The sequence below is a fragment of the Catharus ustulatus genome, chromosome 25, assembly GCF_009819885.2.
Source record: "Catharus ustulatus isolate bCatUst1 chromosome 25, bCatUst1.pri.v2, whole genome shotgun sequence".
In the NCBI taxonomy this organism is placed as follows: Eukaryota; Metazoa; Chordata; class Aves; order Passeriformes; family Turdidae; genus Catharus; species Catharus ustulatus.
The window spans coordinates 6,672,370-6,693,521 of NC_046245.1; the positions used below are offsets into that span (position 1 = coordinate 6,672,370).

A 21,152-nucleotide genomic window follows, 5' to 3' on the forward strand; every position below is an offset into this window, starting at 1 on the left:
CCTTGTTTTTGTGGGATGCTGCAGGGATGAGATGTCCTCAGTGCAGTTATCCCATGAATCCACAGTTATCCTGGTCATCCACATCTCAACAGCCAGGATGGAGCATGAACAGCCCTCAAAGCTTCAGGACAATGTTACGTGTCCACAACAGGTTTTATCCCACTTGAGGATCCAATCTGTGAAGGGAGGGGAGGACACCACCTGTGGGACAGCCCTGTCTTGTGTCCCTGTGTGTTGGAGCCGGCTCTCAGCATCACACAGGATGCACAGTGAGAGGCTCCTGCTTTTGCCAGAGCTTCTCTATTTTTAGAGAGTTTTTTGTGTCAAACTTCTCTTCAGCTGGCAAGCCAATGTCATCCAAAGAGCAGAGTTCTGATTCCCCCACCCTGGCAGTGTCAGGTGTGACAAAGGTACCTCCTCACAAGTGTCACCTTTTCATCAGGGTAGGTTCCTGCTGTGCCATTGAGCTGTTGGATACACGAGCTTTCATCCCAGCCCAGAGGGCCAGAACAGGCTGCTCTGGCCCAGGCCTGTGTGCAGGACCTTTTTATCCATGGGGAGGGCGGAGGTGGGGCGTGGAGTTTGAAGGGGAAGTGACACAGAATCCCAGTTGGTTTGGGCTGGAAGGGACCTTAAAGCTCATTCAGTCCCTCCCCCTGTCATGGGCAGGGATACCTTCCAGTAGCCCAGGTTGCTCCAAGCCCTGTTCAGCCTGGGCTTGGACACTTCCAGGGATGGGGCAGCCACAGTCTCAGATGCATCCATAGAATATTCAGACCTATCCTTAAGCATTTTATCTGGAAAGTAGAAAACTGGAGCGGGGCCTGCCCTGGAAGCACTGCTAGACCAGCACTCCTCACCCTGGGCCTGCCATGTTGTGTTTTGCTGCTCAGCTCAAGCCCATGGTGTGTGTCCTAGCACAGATGGTGACCAGGGTGGGCAGGTCCCCACAGTGGCTGGGGTGGCAGTGTCACACCCTTGCTGCTGGGGACCCTCACCCAGCTGCAGAGGGCTGAAGTTCCCCCACAGGACTGTGAATCCCCACCTGGCACCTTGTCTGGGATGGTTTGGGGCTGCCAAAGGGAAGGTGGGGCAGCATTGCCCCTGGGCTGTGTCCTCAGGTCCAACCATGTTTTATTCTAGCCTCTATATTGCCCAAATGTCAGCTCTGCCTCTCCCCTCCAGCCTCTCATCCCTGGTGCTTGTGCTTGGGCAGGAATTTGGAGATGCTGCTGCCTCTTGACCAAGGGAGGATGGGCTGGAGTTTAGTTGTCACTGAACAGCTGGGCCCAGCACATCTGTCTAGAGAAAAGGGGAACTTTAATCCAATCATTTGACTCATTTGTTGCTGTGACTTCCTGCCAGGTTTGGACCAAACTCAGGTTGGAGCCTGATTTTCTGCAAATTCCCTGAGGCTGGGGAACAGTGGGGCCACGGGGACCTTGGGCAGTCTGGAGTTCCACAGAGGCCATGAGATCCCGGCCCAGGACACATGAATGACAAAGGCAGTTGCAGGATTTTGGGTGCCAGGGTTGCTGTTCCCTGCAGCTTGGTACCATCCTGGATTCGGTGTAATGGGTACAGGAAGTTCAACCTGTCACAGCCCATTCACTGAGCCCACCTGGTGCAGCTCTCAAGGGTTTGATGGGGAACAGAGGGGGCTGGGCAGGTCTCTGGGCATTTTGGGGGCAGCAGGAGGGATCTGATCTCTGTCCCCTCTGCCACAGGTCACTGCTGGGTGTTTGAAGAACTGTGATGCCCAATGGACACATGCTTCCACATCATCAGTGACACCTCATCCAGCTTTAGGGACAACAGCCCATCCTCACCAGAGCCCCCCTCAGCATGCCCAGACAGCCCAAACATTCCCTGAATCCTCCCTGTGCTGCACTTGGCTTGGGTTCTCCACTGGGACAAATCCTCAGGGGTCGTTTTGTCCCCCTCTGAACAGCCCGTGGTCACAGATGCTGCAGCCCATTGGAAAGGCATCAGGGAGGTGACACACGGGACCCAGGAGAGGTGACAGGGGGTGCCAGGAGAGGTGACACACGGGACCCAGGAGAGGTGACAGCGGGAGCCAGGAGAGGTGACACACAGGACACAGGAGAGGTGACACACAGGACCCAGGAGAGGTGACAGGGGGTGCCAGGAGAGGTGGTACATGGGACCCAGGAGTGGTGACAGCGGGAGCCAGGAGAGGTGACCCACAGGACATAGGAGAGGTGGCACACGGGACCCAGGAGAGGTGACAGTGAGAGCTGGCAGTGACAAGCAGTGAGTGGGGCACTGGTGACTGCAAGGACTCTGTTGGTGCCCAGGTCTTCCCTGCACCCTGCTGGAGTGATGCCAGCTGCTGCTTAGCACCCAGGAGGAAGAGATGGGGAGTCCCGCTCCTTGAGCACCCCATTGTCCCCTCCCGTGCTCGCTCCCCTGGCCCCCAGGGAGCCCTCAGTGATGTGACCTGTGCTCAGCACACCCTCAGCCCCATCGGGACCCTCCCCAAGCCAGCCCAGTCATGATGTGCGAGGTGATGCCCACCATCAGCGAGGGGGACCCACTGGGCCCTCCCCAGGGCTCGGAGGCAGACGCTGACTTCGAGCAGCTGATGGTGAACATGCTGGACGAGAGGGACAAGCTGCTGGACACCCTGCGGGAGACGCGAGAGACGCTCGCGGTCACCCAGAGCCGCCTGCAGGAGACGCTCCGGGAGCGGGACCAGCTCCAGAGGCAGCTGAACTCGGCACTCCCACAGGTGAGCACCTGCCCCTGGCACGAGCAGAGCCTGCTCTGGGGCACACAGCAGGGATCGGGTGTGGGAGGGTTGGCTTGGTGTGACAGTGGTGCTGCTGCTGCAAGTGTTGCACCTCATGTCAGCAGTAAGTCCTCCGGGTTCTCTCAGGCCAAGCCACAACGAGCTTGGACATCTCCCCTTCTCCTCTGTACCCTCGCTGGTCTGTGAGGAGGGGTAGGAGTGCAACCCACCCCCGTCCACAGGGGAATGGATTAGGAGAAGGGGTGAAACCTCCCCAAGGACACTCCAGGGTGAGAGCAAGGCAGATGCAGAGCCTTCTCTTCCTATGGGGACAGTCAGACCCTTGGGGAGCAGATAGCTCATTTTGGATAGCAGATCTGACTTGCTGCCTCCAGTCAACTTCTTGGGATGTCAGGAAGTGCTGAGCCCACATTAGCACTTTAGATGGGGACATTAAGCATTCATCACTCTCCTTCCTCACTGTGCAGAGCAACCCCACTGCTGCCCCTTCCCTCGCCAGGAGGGCTCCTTTCCATCAGCTTCATTCCCCAGTGGGGCAATGGGACTTCTATGTCTCAGTCTTGTTCTTTAGAGGGGACACTGGAGGCAGAGCTGCTGCAGGGTGGGGACTGGGACATCTCAGGGAGCAGAGGGGCAGAGGACAGCAAGGCTGCCAGAGGTCCATGCTCAGTGAGCATCCGCAGGCTTGGGGAATCAGGGCTTGCCTTGGGGCTTCTGTAGGTGCTCTGCTCCTGGTTCCCCCACCCACAGGACCCTCTCCGGGTACTCCAGAGGACTGGACTTGATTTCCACAAAGATGTTCAGGCTAGAAGAGAATGAGGTGGATGAGCCCTGTGTCACAGGGCTGTGTAAGATGTGTCTGGGCTGCCCACCATCCCTGTGGGGTCTTGTGGGGCAGCACAGTGTTCCAGAGCTTAGACTTGGGAGAACAGGGATTTTGGGGGGCTGGTGCTCCGCTCCATTGTGGGTATGGTATGGGAGAAGCCCAACAGCCAAGGGAAGCAGGAGGCTTCAAATATTGGCATCTGTTCTAACTCTGCAGTGCTGAGACCTGAGGTCCTCCTTGCCTGGGTGTTGGGGTTTGGAGAACCTTGGAGAGATGGGAAATGGGTCAAAACTGGTGGCACAAGCTAGGACAGAGCTTGGGCTGTTGGCTGGCCAGCTCTCTGTGTCTCTGCCGTGTCTGGAGGAGAGCAGCTTGGGAACAGCTGCTGCATACGAAGAGCTGGGCTGGTCCTGCCTCTGCCCAAGATGATGAGAGCAAAACACCCAACAGTGCTTCCCAGGAGCTTCTGGGGTCCCTATGGATGAGCTTCTGCCTTCCTGAGAGATTTGCTGAGACGTACCCGGGTGTCGGGTACATCCAGTCTCCCCCTGTGCTGGGGGCTCGGTCTCTCTGCTCCCCGCTCTGGAGAGAGCAAGCCAGGTCATCCTGACGCTCTGCCCGCCCCACCACAGCCTCCCGGATTAAGGGATGCGCGGATTTAGCCTCCGCTCCCGCTCCAGGGATGGGCCCTCGGAGTCTCCGGGTGTGCTCGGAGCAATCTGGGTCAGCACACAGGGACTCGCTGACAGCGCTGTGCCCGCTGCCCACGGGTGCCTGGCTGGGGCCGCCTCCGGCCCCTCCGTGCCCGGGATGTGACTGGGGCGGATCCTATGGGGAATTCCATTCCCCGCAGCTTCTGCTGCCTCCCGCGGTCCCTGCACGGGCACGGAGCTCCGCGCACGGGCACGGTGGCCCCCGGTGCCCCCCGTGCTCACCGGACATGAGGGCTCGGCATGAACACGGGAAGCAAACCCAAAGGCGCTCACCTGCCCAATGGGATTAATCCCAGCATGTGCATGCACCAGGTAAGCAGGACTGGGACACGCGGTTCTCTTCCCAGGGCACATCCCATAGGTCTGTCCCATTCTCTTCCTCCTTCTCTATGAGTTCTTTTGCCCAGGAGCTTCCTGCAGTGTGTCAGACCCCACTGGAAATGGGATGCAAACTGGATTTCGGGAAAACCCCCTTTTTTGAGGACAGGATTGGGCACCCAGGCTCATCGGTAGTGTCTCCTGGGTGCAGCCAGGCTGGGGGCTGGGTGAAGCTGGGATGGATGGCAGCTGGGGACGTGGCACTCTGCACCCTCTCAGGGCACAGCGGCAGCTGGTTGCTGCTGTGTGTGCACGGGATCCAAAGGGACAGGCTGTGAATGTGCATCTGGTGCAGATGCAGGCGTGGGGCAGGGAGGGGATGTGCCTGTCCAGGGCAAACCCCTTGGCTCCTGCCTGCAGCTCCCATTCCCCTTGCCTGTGTTGCGTGGCTGAGCCATCCCCACCCCCAATCCATGAGGGCATCCCTCAGCCCCCAAAAGGCAGAACTCCAGGGCGATTTCCTGGGGAGACTAAGCTGCCTTAATGCTTCTTACATGATTTATTTATTCATGTGGGAGTGCTGAATGCGACTTAATCGTGCTGAAAGCTCCAGCTCCAGCCCCCCTGTTCTGCAGGGAATTCGTGGCCAAGGACCGAGCCCTGACCTGGTTCTGGGTGCTCTCATCAGTCCTGGCTTTGCTCCCAGGTCCCTCCTGCTCAGCCCCCCAGCTCAGTTTCTCCTGGGGGCAGGTGCCACCAGGGGATATGACACTCAGGGCTCCCAGTGCATCTGGATGTGTTGCCAGTGCAGGGTCCTGTGTGGGATAGAGTTCCTCCCTGTCCTGCCATGGCTTGGGGGTTTGGCAGGAGTCCCTGTCCCCAGCTATGTCAAGGGGAGAACACACTCCCAGATTTCAACAGGGCTGAGGACTGTGGCCTGCCACTGGCCACAGAAACCTCCTGCAATTCCTCCTTCCATGAAGCTCTTCTCTACCTTTGCTGCCTCTTGGGCTGCCTGGAGAGCTGAAATCTGGCCTTTTTGGGGTGAGCAAACTCCCTAAGACTCCCCAAATTCCCTGGAGGGTATTTGACAGGTACTGACATCAAACAATCCCATTTAACTTCAGAGTATATCTCAACTTAACTTGCAAAGACCAGCAAGTAAATGGGAACCTTAGGAGCCCTGGTGGGGAAAACTCCCACCAGGTAAGACCCTTAAAGCATCTCCAGAGTTTGGGAAGGATGGAGGGATCTGACAGCTGTGTAGAACCATTTGGGCTAGTTGTGCTCCTACAAGACTAGGACACTGAGATGTTGGATTCCTGCTTGCCTGGCTGCACAGTGCTCCTCCCTGAGCAATCCCAGGTGGAAATACACATCCTGATGAAGGGAGGACACTGATTCCCTATGGATGGTCTTGTAGAGCCCCAGTGTTGTATCCAGGAGGTCCAGGAGGTGCTGGTGCCTAGCGCTGGGGGTGGGTGATGGTCGAAGCCCTGGGTTTACCCAGTAGAATTTAATCTGTGTAATCCCATGCTACAACTGCTGGGGTTGTGTTTATCCCCTCGTCTCCGATTTGGGGCTTTCTCTTCATTCTGCTCCACTCCTGGAACAGAAGGAGAAGTGGGGTGATGGGGCTGTCACACGGGCAGACGACGGATGGGACTCTTCCTCTCGTGCTGAGTCAGCAGCAGTGATTTCCCAGCATGGGCATCCTTCCCATACATCCCCTGCCGCTCCTGTCAGGAGCAATCACTCCAATTAGGGGCTTTAAAATGCAGTTAATCCTATAGCTGGAGCCGGTTTGTCCCCAGCCTCGGGTGCATTGGAGCAGCAGCCATGCTTCTGCCACAAACAGGAAATTCTGCTGGCTGTGATGTGATTCTGCTGCATCCCTGTCTGTGCTGCGGACGGCACTGGGGAAGACACAAGAGGGCCTTGGCCTGAGGGCTTAGGCATTTCAGCTTTTCCATGCTACAGCCCTTGGAAACTTCTCCCCCTGAGCTTCCTAAACCTCTCCATGCTTTTCCAGCCATCTCCATGCTGCTGGTTCCTGGCCTCCCTCCAGCTCTTCCCTGTGCCTTTTCCCCTGATGCAGCCAAGGAGGAAAACCCTAAACTCCCAACATGCCTGGTGCTGACTGAAGATCTGAGTCCCCGTCCACAGCATCCCACTTCAATACCTTATGTGGTGCTCCAGGTCTCCCTCACTGCTCTGACAGTGAAAACAGCATCTCTACATCCTGCTTCATCCCTCCATCCTGGCTTCTTCCCTCCATCCTGCTCCATCCCTCCATCCTGGCTTCTTCCCTCCATCCTGCTCCTTCCCTGCATCCTGCTCTCTCTCACCCCAGGACTTGGGGCCAAACCCAGTCAGTCACATGGTGGAGATTTGGTTTTTCCCAAACTGCAGGGCTTCCTGCAGGGCTCCCGGGAACTCCCAGGCTGTGTCTCATTGTCCACCCTTGGACTAGAGATCAGACACCTCTCCTTCACTTTCTAATCTGTTTATAGGTGTCCCTGCTTAGTCCCAGAGCTTATCAGAGCTGGGCAGGCATCTCTGCCTCGCCTGGGAGACTCCGAACCACGGCCAGGCCAGATCATCTGGATCCTCTTTATCTCCACTTTGCTGGGATGGAGGGCCATGGCACACCTGTGGATGGGGGTGGAGGCTGCACTCCATAGTATGACACTGCAGTCATGAACTGGAGACAGCTTGTCATGGTCCCCAACTTGCCTGGTGCCCGCCAGCGACCCAGAGCAAGGTGTCAAAGTTGGCATCTGGCACAGCCAGGGCTGAGGGAGGTGGCTACAAGTGGGTGCTGAAGTGATTTATTCCTATTTTTTATTCCCAAGGCATCATACTCAGGCCCTGTGTACTCGGCTGACCTCACTACTGGCCTAGCTCACCACAGGGTGGTTGCTATTTTTGATGTAAATGTTCATTTTTGCACCCTTTCCCTGAGGGGAAACAGTTACCGAGGACTTTTTGATTTGCCATGGGGTGCTCCAGGGCTGACACAGGATGTGGGACCCAGAGCACAGGATGAGCTAGCATTCCTGTCAGGATGGAGGGCTTGGAGAGGAGCACCCCTGGAGAAGGGCTGGCAGGAGCTCTGTGCTGTGCCCACTCCGGCTGTGACCTGCTGACCGCGTGTGCATCGGGCTGCCTGCAGCGGGGGCTGCCTCTCTCTCCAGAGGATTTGCTGCCTTTTAATCCCCTCTTTCAGGATGAAATCCTGAATGCGAGAGCATCTGTACAGCCTGGCCACCACAGCGAGGGCATGCAGGGAGAGGACCCTGACTGCTGGTGGTCCCTGTCCCCGGTGCTGGCCATCACTGTCTCCACAGTGGTGATCTCTGTCCCCAGCACTGGCCATCGCTGTCCTCTTGCTGCCTCCAATGCTTTGTCCCACCCATCCCGTGCTGCCTTGCCCTGCCCTGTTTCCTCCAGTGGGGAGAGCATCCCTGTCCACGGCCAGTGTCCCCTGCTCCTGTCTTGCTCTGGGACAGAGCAAGAAGTTTTCACCTCTGCAGATCCAGAGGCTTTGGATCCGCAGGGTCCTGCCCTGGTGCTGGAAAAGCCCAGAGCTGATGTGTCCCTCACGTTGACAGCTTGGGCTGCCGGCAGATATTCCGGGGCCATCCCGGCTGCCAGGATGCATTTCTCGGGCTCCTGAAGCCCTGCCGCCTGTCTCTTGGTGTGTTGAGGGACTGGGGGAGTGACACCCCTAAATCTGAGGCGATGCACAGGCACGTCTCTGGCACATCTCCCTGCTGCTTTCTGCTCGCCGGCATTCCCAGCCCGGCTCTAATCCGCAGGGATGCTCGGGAGCTGCTGGCAGCGCTTGCATAACGCACGGAACGCGCACGTGTGCCTGCGGCCGGGCTGCGCCCAGCCCGATCCCACCGGGACCCCCGCGCCAGGGAGAGCGCAACCCCGGGAAGGGCTGGGCTGGCGCAGCGGGGTCCCAGTGGAGCTGAGTCTGTGCTCTAGGGGCTGTGGGATGGTCCCAGAGCAAGTGTGGGAGAGGGCATGGCAGAGGTTGGTGATGAGGTGTGGGGTGTTGTGACATATTTGGGGGAGAACTGGTGGGGAGAAGGGTGATCTCGGTGCTAGCTGGATCCCTGGGGAAGGGATGGGGCCAGGGGTGATCCCAGATTGCAGTGGTCCCTAAGAAGGGATGGGAAGAGGGAAAACTGCAGGGGTGGAATGGTCCCTGGGGAATGAATGGGACAGGGAAGGAACTGGAGACCTCAGGCCCTGGGGCAATGCCAGAGCAGGGATTTTGGAGCAGGGATGTGGAGCAGGAATGTGGGCAGGGGTGTGGCAGTGGCCTGAAGCAGGTGACAGGCAGAAAAGCAGCTGTTTATAGGGACAGTGCCTCTTTCCCTTTCCACTCACTTCAACCTACTCAGGTCCTGTCCCACTGTGGGGTCTCAATTGCACCAGTCCCCCTACCATCACCACCAATCCCAGGCTACAAACCCAACCAGTGGGACAGGTGTGAGGTGGGGAGGGAGAGGGAAAACCTGGCTGGGGCAAACAGATGATAAAGCTATGGATTTCTCAGAGCTTCAGCTGTCGCAGGTTTCACTTGGAGCTGAGCAGAGCATTTGGTTCAACATAAGCCTCAATGCTTTGCTTCAGTTTGAAAGGGTTTTATTTGCTAAACCTCAAAATTAAAATGAAAAAGAATTTCATGCTGTAAAACAGCTCTCAGCCCCCTCTTGAAATTTGGTTTGTTAATGCTCCTGTCAAATCCTTCTCAGCTTCTTCTGAAATCCTTTGCCTTTTAAAATTCTTTCCAACAACACTGAACCTGGTGTGAATTCATGGCGCGTTCCCGCATTTGCATTTTTCACCCTAAGAAATCCCAGCTGCAAAACCTCACTTGGGCCTGGCACCACTGAAGAGCAACTGGGAGCAATGGGAGAGTGCCTGGGCTCACCCAGGTGCCCGAGTTTCTCTTTTAAGGGGAAGGAAACCCTCCTGCATCCAAGGGACTTCAAAACGAGATTCCCTTCCCCTCTCACACAGCCAAAAGTGTGATTTAGTTTTCATCCTGTCTTAAGGGATGTGCTGCGTGTGCAAGCATTCCTTTGGCATTGCTCTGGGCATAGCTTTTCCTTGCAGGCTGTCACATCCCTGGAGGGAGTGGTGGCAGCAGCAAGGGCTGGTGGCACCTGGCATATCTCCTGCTGTGCCCCATTCCTCTCAGCTGGGACTCAGGACCTGGGGGTGTCCCATGTGCTGCTCGCTGGGGCTCCACATGCAGCAGCAACCTCTTTCTTTTGGAAGGAAGTTTTGGATGATTCTGGGTCCTGAGGCCATGGCAGAGGCTGGCTGAGGGTCAAGGGACTCATCCTGACCGGCTGTGGCTTTGTGGTGAGTTTTAGCCTGATGGGATGCTCCAAGGTGGGAGCTGCATCCAGGGGACAGTGGGAATGGAAACATGCTGGTGGTCTCGACTGGGATGCTTTAAATGCCATCAACCACCTCCGCAGCTGTGGAGCAGTTTCTTGTGTCATTGGACATCAAACACAGTGGGATAAATCTTGAGCTCCTGTGTTCTCCTTGTCCAAAGCATGAGGGAAGCCAGGAAAAAATCCCCTCCTGGCCTGGCTTGCCTCTCCACCACATTCCCCACAGCATTACCCTGGTTGGGTTTGGATGGGAAATGCTGTGCTGGAGGTCCAGCAGTGGGGCTGGAATGCTGGCTCCATCCCATCCGTGTCCCTGCTCACTGCCCTGATCTCTGCAGGAGTTTGCCACGCTGACGCGGGAGCTCAGTGCCTGCCGGGAGCAGCTCCTGGAGAGGGAGGAGGAGATCTCAGAGCTGAAAGCGGAGCGCAACAACACCCGGGTAAGCCTGGAGACCCTGCTGCAGGCCCTCAGTCCTGGGACCTGCCATGCTGGCAGTGACAGCCCCACTCTTGTCTCCCTGCAGCTCCTGCTGGAGCACCTGGAGTGCCTGGTGTCACGGCATGAGCGCTCCCTCCGGATGACCGTGGTCAAGCGCCAGGCCCAGTCACCATCCGGGGTGTCCAGTGAGGTTGAGGTGCTCAAGGCACTCAAGTCACTCTTTGAGCATCACAAGGCGCTGGATGAAAAGGTGGGAAAACTGCTGGAACCTCTCCTACTCAGAGCTCCTTCTCCCAACCCTCCGCTCCCTCCCTGCTTAACTTTGTGTTGTTAAGGTGACATGGGGGCCTTCAGCAGGAAAGTCTTGGATATCCCAAAGCTGCCTTGAGGAGCTGCTGGAGCTGCCCAGTGGATCCTCTGGGTTTGAGGCTGTCAGGGTCACTGGGAGTGTTGGCAATTGACACCCTGGGTCAGTCTTCGCTGTTCCTCCTCTTTCCTTCATTTCAGGCATCTCCTTCCTCTGCTAGGAGACCTCTCCAGACTATTCTGGCCATAGATCTCTAAGAATTGGCCCAGCTTGTTGTCTCCAACACAATTTCAGCCCCCTGTGATGGACTGGATGATCCTGAACCTGTGAATCCACCTGAGCCTGGTTGTCAGCTCAACAAATAGGCCTGGGAGTATTCCTAAAGCCTGAACATCCTCATCCTGGATAAATAACAGCTTTTCTCATTGTTTTACTCACCTGCAGGTGAGGGAACGCCTGCGAGCAGCCTTGGAGCGAGTGGCCACCTTGGAGGAGCAGCTCGTGGATGCCCATCGGCAGGTAAGAGGCACCTGGACACCCGCTGGGCTGGGAATGCTCTCCATTACCTTTGGGAGTTCCTGTGGTATTTGCATTTGTCAGGTTTGATGTCAGGCTTTTGTTCTAAAATTGCTGTTTACTTGAAGGTTGTCTGTATCTAAGGGAACTTTGTAAAGATTCTGAAAAGCATTTTTTCTCACAGTTGACATTTCCCTGTGGTTTGGTGTTTGGAATTCATGTCTCTGACAAAAACAGTCTGAATCTGAATCTGAATCTGAATCTGAATCTGAATCTGAATCTGAATCTGAATCTTTCCAGGGGGCTGAGGGTGACTTGGATTTTCCCTGATTTGGCAGAGACTCAAACCACACTGCTTCAAGAATCCTCCATCTTTCATCCCTCATCTTCTTCCCTGCTGGAGTCCTGGGGTTGGGACTTCACTGTCCCCAACCTCCAGCCATGGTCATCTCAGAATCCCAGAATCCCAGACTCATTCGGGTGGAAAGGAACCTTAAAGCTCATCTTATTCCACCCCCTTCCACTATCCCAGGTTACCCCAAGCTCTGTAAAACCTGGCCTTGGACACTTTCAAGGATAGAGTGTTCTTGAAGAGACACGAACTCTGTTTTCCTTCCAGGAGTTTGTGCCCAGCCACTACTCCCAAAAGGAAAGAGCCATTCCTACCGCATTTCCCGTCCAAACTTTGCTCCTCTTTCAATTTCCCAGGATAAGTCTCATGGTATTTCCCAGGCTCACAGGATCCTCTCCTTGCAGGGACCATTCCCCATCCTCCCCTATCAGAGCAGGATACGGTGCCAGTGTTTATCCCCTGCTCCTGCTGCACTGGGTTCAGACTCTGTCTGGCTGTAAACCAGTGAAATGAGCTGGGAGGAAGCCCTGGGATCCAGGGTTCACCAGGAAAACATCCCTCAGTGCTGAGCCTTCCCAGCTCCTGTGACTTCCTCTCTCTTAGAATCATGGAATCATTAAGGCTGGAAAAGCCTCCAACCTGTGGCCAAACATCCCCATGCCCACCGAACAATATTGTGAAGTTGCACATCTACTTTTTTTTTTAAACACTTTCAGTGATAGTGACTCAATCACTGCCCTGGGTAGTTGTGCCAAGGCCTTTGCAATTTGTGCAAAGACCACCCTTTCAGGGAAAACTTTTTTCCTGATGTCTCACCTGACCCTCTCCCTGGCACAGCTTGAGGCCATTTCTTCTTGTCCTGTCCCTGTTCCCTGGGACCAGAGCCTGGCACCCCTGGCTGTCCCCTTTCTGTCAGGGAGTTGTGCAGAGCCAGAAGATTCCCCCTTGAGCCTCCTTTTTTCCAGGCTGAGCCCCCAGCTCCCTCAGCCACTCCTGGTGCTCCATACCCTTCCCCAGCTCCATTCCCTTCCCTGAGCACACTCCAGCCCCTCCATGTCCTTCTGTAATTGAGGGGCCGAGAGCTGCCCCCAGGTGTGACCCCAGCAGTGCCGTCTCAAGGCTGTTCCTCACCCACTCTCTCCGGTGACCAGCCAGAAGCAGGACTCTGGCAGGATGCTGGTGCAGCCCTGGGTGCAGCAGAAGTGGCCTCACCTCCTGCTGTGTCCCAGTGCTGAGTCCCTGTTCCCATGCAGGTGGCAGCTCTGCAGCAAGGCTCCAGCCGGGAGCCTGCGGCGGGTGAGCGCGATGAGAGGGAGCCCAAGGAACCAGCACCAAAGCTCCCCTGGAAGGTGAGACCCCTGGAAACCCCTGCTCTGACCATGCTCAGTGAGGCTGTCATTTCTCCCACCTCCCTGGTGCTGAAAACCTTTTTCCCTCTCCCCTGGTCCAGCCCCATGGGAAATGTTCTTCCTGGTGGATACAGGCCATTTTTGACTGCAGGGAATTTGTGCTCGGGTGCTCCAAGAGATTCTGCTTCCCAGAGATCACAGAATGGTTTTTATGGGAAGAGACCTTAAAGGCCATCTTGTTCTAACCCCCACCATGGGCAGGGACACCTTCCACCAGATACTCTGGGAAGCCCTCAACCATCCCTGTTCCATCATTCCTGTAAGAAGCCCCATCCCTGGCTTGTGGAGACTATTGATGGAGGTCCCAGAGCCTCTTATCTCCACTTACCCCATCACTGATTCCCTGCAGGGCCACATTCCCACTTTCAGTGGCTGCAGGCAATGCCACAGCCTGGGGGCTTTGGAGCATCCCGATACCCATGTCCCTCTCTGGTGCCTTGCAGCGTCTCTCCAATGGCTCTGTCCACCCAGATGATGAGGCCGGGCGGGTGGTGGAGCTGCAGGAGCTCCTGGAGAAGCAGAATTTTGAAGTGGTCCAGGCCAAAGAGCGAATCTCTGCCTTGGCTGCCAGCGTGGCCGAGCTGGAGGAGGATCTGGGCACCGCCAGGAAGGATCTGATCAAATCTGAGGAGATGAGCAGCAAGTACCAGAGGGACCTCCGAGAGGTGAGACCCTGTCCCCCTGCACTGCCCATCCTGGGGCAGAGACCTCATAGCTGCTTTCAGTGGGCTGGGAAGGGGTTGGAACTCCTGCTGTGTGCTGTCACAGAGCAGGATATGACAGCCCCATTGATTCCTCAGGCCCTGGCGCAGAAGGAGGACATGGAGGAGAGGATCACCACGCTGGAGAAGCGGTACCTGGCAGCTCAGCGAGAGGCCACTTCCATCCACGACCTCAATGACAAACTGGAGAATGAGTTGGCCAACAAGGAATCCCTGCACCGCCAGGTACTGAACTGCACCTAGTGTCCGCCTGCCCCGGGGACATGGGGGTCAGAAGGGGATGCTGGGGTGGGACATACTGGGCAGTCACACGGCTGTCCCACAGTGCGAGGAGAAGGCTCGGCACCTGCAGGAGCTGCTGGAGCTGGCGGAGCAGAAGCTGCAGCAGACAATGAGAAAGGCAGAGACGCTGCCCGAGGTGGAAGCAGAGCTGGCCCAGCGCATTGCTGCGCTCACCAAGGCAAGTGCCAGGGGTGGGGCCGGGGCTGGAGGGGATGTCAGAAACCAGAGGGAATGGAAGGGAAGGGATTGGAGCCAGAAGGCAGTGCTGGGACCAGGGGAGAAGCTGGGCGTGGCTGCCCCCTGCAACAATAGAGCCCCTGGCAGCCCAAGGCATCCCACTGACCTTCCCAATTGTGGCCTCTCTTTCCCTGCTGTCCCCACTGCTGCAGGGACAAGGCACCACCTTTAAAAGACACCTCAATGTGTCCTGCACATGTGGAGTTTGCTCCCTTCCCTCGGCCCTTTCTCCAAGGCGGGGGTGGCCCTGTCAATGTGGATGCCCTTTGACCTGGGTGAGACCACTCCAGGATGAGGAGAAAGAGGAAGCACCAAGCTGGATTTTGAAGGGTGCAGGCCTGGAGTGAGGAATGGATGCAGCCATCCCTGCCCTTCCTGGGTTCTGGAATGGTGTTTAGTCCCTCACAGAGCACCTCCAGCTCCTGTCACTGTGCCAGCAGGGCTGGTTTGGGCTCACAGGGAGCCCTGGCAGGGATGCAGGCAGTGGGAGAGATCCCTGCATCCCAGGAAGGCCTCAGATGCAGAGATGGACACCAGGATGCAGCAGGGCCCTCACGGCTTTGGGGAGGATCATCCGAGAAGGCTGCTCTGCTTTTCCCAGGCAGAAGAGAGGCACGGGAGCATTGAGGAGCACCTCCGGCAGCTGGAGACTCAGCTGGAGGAAAAGAATCAGGAGCTGGCCAGGGTAAGTCCTGATCCTTGCCTTGGTGCCTGAGCACACCTGGATTGCAGTTCAGGAGCAGTTTGGGAGAACAACCTGGTTAATCCTTTCCAATCCAGGGTCACTTAAACTTGAGCCACACAGGAGCTCTTGGCACTCTCTGCTGTGATTTCGTCTCTCCAAGGCATCCAAGTCTTTCTGTTAATATTCCACGTGCACATCTCTCCCAGCGTCACCCCCTGTGGCAAGCTGGGACCCCAAATGAAGGGTGGAAGGGGAGACTCCAACAGCTCTTCCCCCAAGCCTGGATCAGCAGGATGAAAAGGGCAGGGAAGCTGACCTGCTGTATGCTGGGCTGCACAGTCCCTTCTTCAGCTTCTATGCTTCTCATTAAGGGGCTGTGCTGTCCATGCAGGAGGTTGTGATGCCAATTTCTCAGGTCACCCAGGTGGCATTTACAGGTGTGGCCCTGGGGAAGTCCCCAGATGTTTTGCCTTAGGACAGATATTTGAAAATCTAGAGGTTCAGTATCCATTGGGGTCTGAAAAGTGCCCCCAGTGTAGATATTCCTGGCAGGTACACAGGAGAAGCTTTCTTGAGGGGTAGGCAGGCATGATCTCCCTAAATCCTTTTCTCTCCTGTTCATTCCTGGCTGGGAGGTAGCAGAGAGCAGCAGAGCCACTACAGAGGGTACAACCAGTGCTGTAAGAAGTGGATTTGTCTCCAAAAGCTGGGCCTGATGGGCTGCCTCTGACGCTGCAGCAGGCACAGGATGGCACTGGATGAGCCCCTCTGGATGTGTCACTGATGTCACTGTGTCTGTCCCAGGCCCGTCAGCGGGAGAAGATGAACGAGGAGCACAACAAGCGGCTCTCAGACACCGTGGACCGGCTGCTGAGCGAGTCCAACGAGAGGCTGCAGTTGCACCTCAAGGAGAGGATGGCAGCCTTGGAGGAGAAGGTAGTGCCTGGGGCAGAGGCCCTCTGGGGGTTATGGGGTCTGCAGCCCCTCTGTGCCTCATCCAGGGCTGGAAGTGACTGTGCAGGGCTGGAGAAATGGTAACATGCAGGACATGGCTGTGCTGGTGGAACACAGGGAACTGCTCCAGTCTCCTCACCCAGGGACACCCCCTCCCCACCACCTCCCACAGCAACAGGATTTATCCTGCTCCATTCCTTCACCTCCCTGTGTCTCTGCCGCAGCCCCGATGCCACCTGTGGCTCAACTGTCAGAGCAAATCCCAACTGCATTTTGCAGGAAAAAATGCAGTGTTCATCTTGTCCCAGTGCCCATCCCTCCACGTGCTGCCTTAAAACCTTCCTGCCCCTGGGTGCAGACTGATTTTCCTTCTCCAAGCCAGGGCAGTGTCCATGAACATCTCCCACGTGATTCCTGGGGAACTGGGTTTCCTTGGAGGAGCCAGCTGAAGCTGTGGCTGCTTTGGTGTGAATGGAATTAACTGGGAGCACTTGGCTGCGGGCAAAGCCACTCACAGTACCAAGTGGGAGGTCAGGCCTTGGTGATTCAGCTCTCTTGGCATTCCTGCCCTCAGCAAGTCAGAGCACACAGGTGCATCCCCCAGCTGATGCCTCCTGGGCTGACTCTGTCCCCCCAGTGCTCTGCTCCTCCTGTCTCCAACCAAATGTGGCTGTGCCAGCATGTCCAATTGTTCAGCAGATTTGTCTGGATAAAGAGCAGGACCCAGCCTGCAGGGATGAGTCCAAATCCCACCCCGTCAAGCAACAGGGACCAGAGTGGTGACATTGCCTGCTTCCAGTTTGTTGCCAGCACTGGCCCGCCCTGAGAGTTTATCCAGGTCTTTCATGCACAAAATTGATCTGTTTGGCTGCTAACATTTACCAAAAATGAGCACTGGTTCAGGCAGTTACAAACTCTCCAGGGGAGGTTTAGATCGATATTAGGAAAAAAATTTCAGGGAAAGGATAGCATTAGAATAGACTGCCCAGGACAGTGGTGGAGTCATCATCCCTGGAAGTGTTCCAAAAACAGGGATGTGACACTTGGGGTCATGGTTTAGCCATGAACACAGCAGTGCTGAGGGGAATGGTTGGACTCAATCTTAGAGGGCTTTTCCAATCTTAACAATCCCATGATTCTGTGATTCTATAAGCACCTCTCCCTCCTGCCCACTCCCCAGATGTAAGGGACATTTTTCCCCTTGATCGAGCTGCTCGGGAAGTTTTCTCCTCTCAGACATATTTCCTAATCTTAAGACCTGTCCATCAAATCCCCCATCACCCTCCATGGCCATGCTCAGCCCCAGCACAGGGCAGGAGTTGAGCTGTGGCCACCCTGCATGAGAGGCAGCAGCTTTGCAGAGGAAACCTGTGCACAGGCAGGTGAGGAATAGCCCAGGAAGCCCTTTCCAGGTTTTCACTACACAGGAATTCCACACTGGCCATTCCTGGTAGGCCGCATGGCCATTTCCTAAATGGTGTCTCTTTTTCTTTCCTGTTTTTGTTGTTTTTTATTTTCTTTGGTTTTTCTTAAAGAATACATTATTACAAGAGCTGGAAAATACCCAAAAGCAGATAGAGGAACACCAGCATGACAAGGTAAATGCAGCTGCAGGGACCTGACCAGTGATGGCAGCCCCTGGCTAGGGGCACTTGCTTCTCCTAAAATGCCCCAGTTTGGGAGGAGCTGGGATCCCAGAGCACCTGGCAGCAGGAGGCCACACACTCACCCACGCAGTAGCTGGATGGAAGCTGCTACCCCTCTCCCTAGAGAGCCCTGGGTCAGTTCCCTGCCCGGCATGTTGGGTCCCATCTCCGTGTCACACTCATCCGTCCATGAGCCCACTGGGGACAGTGGCGAGGCCAGGGTGGCTTTACTCGTGCATAGAGGAGGGCTCAGGCAGCCACATCCCTGTGGCCCCTGAGGCTTTCTCAGACTGGGAGGGAGATCTGCCCTGTGCCCAGCTTGCAGAGACCCTGTAGGTCTTCACACCCTGCTCTCAGATAAAGCATCTCAGTATCACCTGTATGAACTCCTAGTGGCCTTGCTAGAAAGCTGGAGGGATGTGGCTTTTTGGAGCAGTGGGAGCATTTGGAATGTGCTGCATGTCTTGTGCATGGTTTGGGGTATCAGGGGGGCTGCTTTTCCCCTTGCCTGCAGGGAGGATGCATGCTTATTCCCTGTGCTTCCCAGCCGTGGCTGCTCAGGTCTGGGCAGGGCAGAGCTCAGGGACCCACATGACACTGCTGGCACTTTGCCCGCCCTGGCTCGGTGTTTGTTCCCCAGACTGGATCCTGCTGTGCTCAGGAGATCCCTTCTCCCTTCCCTCCCTGTCCATTTGCAGCCTCCCCCTGCCATCTCCCAGCATTGGGTGCAGGCACAGCATTCCCATAGGGAGGGGGCTGGGAGCAGGAGGGACAGGGCCAGCAGCAAGTTTGGCTGAGGGGTCCCTCTCTTGCCAAGGGAGCACACACGTGCAGTCTGGAGCAGAACCACAGTGTACAATTGGGACCTGTTTTCCTTTGTCTCCCAAAGCAGCATTCCTTGAGCACTTGTGTCTGTCTGTTCTTATCCTCCCTCCCCAGCACCCTCATTCCCTGTGCCTGCATGAGCTGTTTCTTTACTGATATGTCCAAGATGCTTTAAACCTGGGGTGGGGATCTGTAAAGGGAATGTGAACATGGCAATAGCCGAGGATGTGGATTACCCCAAACCTGGCAGCTCTCCAGAGCAAAGCCAACACCTGCCTGTCTCTCCCCCCCAAACAGCGGCGTTTGTCTGATGAGATTGACAAGCTGAGGCTGGAAGTGGATCAGCTCAAGACCAGGAGTGGGACCTTTGTGGAGAGTGTGCACAGCAGGTAAGTGCCAGGGCAAACCCCTGCAGCCCTGGCTGTGGGGACAGTTTGCACTGGGGACCCCAAAGTGCTGCTGGCTTTGGGTGTTTCTGGTGCCCCCAAGCTTCAGTGCTGGGCTGCAGGGGTCCTCACAGCAGGGTCAGCTCCAACTGTGCTCTCCCACCCTGAATCTGTCCTGGCGTGGGACGTAGACTCTGGAGAATAGCCCAGCCCAACTGAATGGCCCCAAATTTGCTCTTGTGAGGGTGAGAAACCACTGGGCGTTGTTTCTTTTTCTGCACAAGTGGCTTAGGACTTATTTTGCTCTGAAAGCTGGACATTCACCAAAGGACTTTTCCCCTGTGGAGTACAGGGGAATGGGCTGGTGCAGAAGGAGGAATTGCTTTGGAGCTGTTGCAGGCAAAGGAGAATGAAGCTCTTCTTTCTCCAATGCAATAGTCCTCCCACACCCTTTCATTTAAAGTCAGCTGGGACATGGGGACATCCCAGCCCAGGGCACCAGGAGCAGAGGTGAGTCCATCAGGTCACAGTCTCTGGCACTTACCAGGACACCTACAGCCACTCCAGGAAAATGGGAGTGGAAAAGCAGGGTGACAGCACAACAACCCTGTTGTGCTGCTGCAGCCACTGGGGACACCATAACCTGCCCTGAGCACTTCCAGTGTGGGTTCAAGGCAGCAAGGGGTCAGTGGGAGCAACAAGTGAAGAAAATTCCCCTCTCAGCAAGGCTGGAAAAGATGGGGAGAAGCTGGTGTAACCAGCTTTGGATCTGTCAGTGGAGAGAGGAGAAGGCCTGGAGACCCTGTCTGTCATGGAGAGCAGAAATGGGGAGGGTGAGGAAGAGCTTGTGAGGATGGAGAGCTGAGTGCTGGAACAGAGCCTGAGCATATGTGGGACCTCTTTGCATGGGTCTGTAAGAGCAGGATCGATATTTTGGTGATCTCTTATATTTCTCAGATGAAAAATCAGCAGAAATCTTGAGTTGCAGAATGATTCCCCAGCTGAAATGTCAGTTTTTTTCTAAGGTGTTTTTATCTAGTTTTAGCTGGGCAGCAGCTTGTCAGCAGCTCTGAAATCCCTGGAACTTGGGTTGTGCCTTTGACACACCAGGCTGGCCCAGCTATGCTGCTGCCATGCTGCTTTATCTCCAGGCCTGTGTCTGCATTGCAAACCAGGCCCACCGTGGTGGAAAGCCATGATCTGCCCGGGGCTGCTGCTTTTGTCGTCTTAAATTCACCTTAAACTAAACAAACCTTGAGTCTTCAGTGGCACTGTTTGTGGGGAGTAATCATCCTGTGCCCAGGAAGGTGCTTTGCTCAGCTCCATGGTTGGGTCTTCAGGGCCAAGAGGAACAACCAGGCAGAATGGAGACATGGAATGAGCACCATGAGTGGCTCAAAGTGTCCTCGTGTCCAGCTGCAGCCTTGCTCTGCCTGGTATGGGACTCACCAAGTCTTGGTTCCAAGCACCAGCCCTGGCAGGGAGGAGGAGGGTGAAGAAGTCCCAGCTGGTTCCTGCTGGAGATCCCAGCAATGCTCAGTCCTTACACCTGGGAGATGCTTCAAGTGGAATTTTATTGATTGAAATCATAGAATAGAGTCATTAAGGTTAGAAAAGTCCTCCAAGGTTATCAAGTCCAACCTTCATCCAAATACCAACATTCCCACTAAATCACATCACAAAGTGCTACGTCTACCATTTTTTTAACACTTCCAGGGGTGGGAATTCCACCACTGCCCTGAGCAGCCTGTGCTAGGTCCTGATCACCCTTTCCATAAAGAAAGTTTTCCCAATATCCAACCTGAACTTCCCTTGGAGGCTATTTCCCCTCATCCTGTCACTCATTGGGAGAAGGGACCAACCCTCATCAGGGTGTTTCCTCATTAAAATGTTGGAATAAACATAAAAAGGAGAAGAGCTCCCTGGCTGGCTCCTGCTAGGTGTGTGGGGATGGAGAAGACGCAAGTTGTGTTGAGAGATTCCAGCTGCTCTGGAGAGGGAGGGGCAGGAGGAGCTTGTTCTACCCTGGCTCCACAGCAGCCTCTCAGTCCAGGGGGTTTTGGGCAGAACTGGCTGGGTGCCCTGATGGGTGCATAGAGAAGGGAGAGGGAGAGCAGGGAAGGCCCAGTTCTGAACTTCTGACAGTCTGGGAAAGTTGGGAGTTTTCTGAGGTCAGAGGTCACCAGAAGCTGCAGATTCCTCAGAAGGGGCAGCTCCAATCTCTGATTTCTTTGAGCAGGGACAGGACCCAGGGAGCAGCTCTGTCAGGGGAGGGTTAGGCTGGATATCAGGAAGGGATCTTCCCCCAGGGGGTACTGAGCACTGCCCAGGCTTCC

General features: G+C 55.8%; 1 protein-coding gene across 8 annotated transcripts in view; it reads left to right on the forward strand.

The window, feature by feature from the left end:
* The window catches only part of PPFIA4 (PTPRF interacting protein alpha 4), a 59,285-nt gene that overhangs the window by 24,082 nt on the left and 14,051 nt on the right, over positions 1–21,152 (forward strand). For 5 of the 8 annotated variants that reach the window (XM_033080407.1, XM_033080410.1, XM_033080413.2 and 2 more), the window contains exons 2-13: positions 1,728–2,752; positions 10,395–10,496; positions 10,581–10,745; positions 11,247–11,321; positions 12,924–13,019; positions 13,523–13,744; positions 13,880–14,026; positions 14,127–14,261; positions 14,922–15,005; positions 15,810–15,941; positions 17,495–17,557; positions 18,728–18,819. In XM_033080407.1, the coding sequence (XP_032936298.1) occupies positions 2,516–2,752; positions 10,395–10,496; positions 10,581–10,745; positions 11,247–11,321; positions 12,924–13,019; positions 13,523–13,744; positions 13,880–14,026; positions 14,127–14,261; positions 14,922–15,005; positions 15,810–15,941; positions 17,495–17,557; positions 18,728–18,819 (1,550 nt within the window). In that variant the 5' untranslated portion in view covers positions 1,728–2,515. The remainder of the gene's footprint in view (positions 1–1,727; positions 2,753–10,394; positions 10,497–10,580; positions 10,746–11,246; positions 11,322–12,923; positions 13,020–13,522; positions 13,745–13,879; positions 14,027–14,126; positions 14,262–14,921; positions 15,006–15,809; positions 15,942–17,494; positions 17,558–18,727; positions 18,820–21,152) is intronic. The other 3 variants (XM_033080411.1, XM_033080412.1, XM_033080415.1) reach the window with 3 other exon arrangements.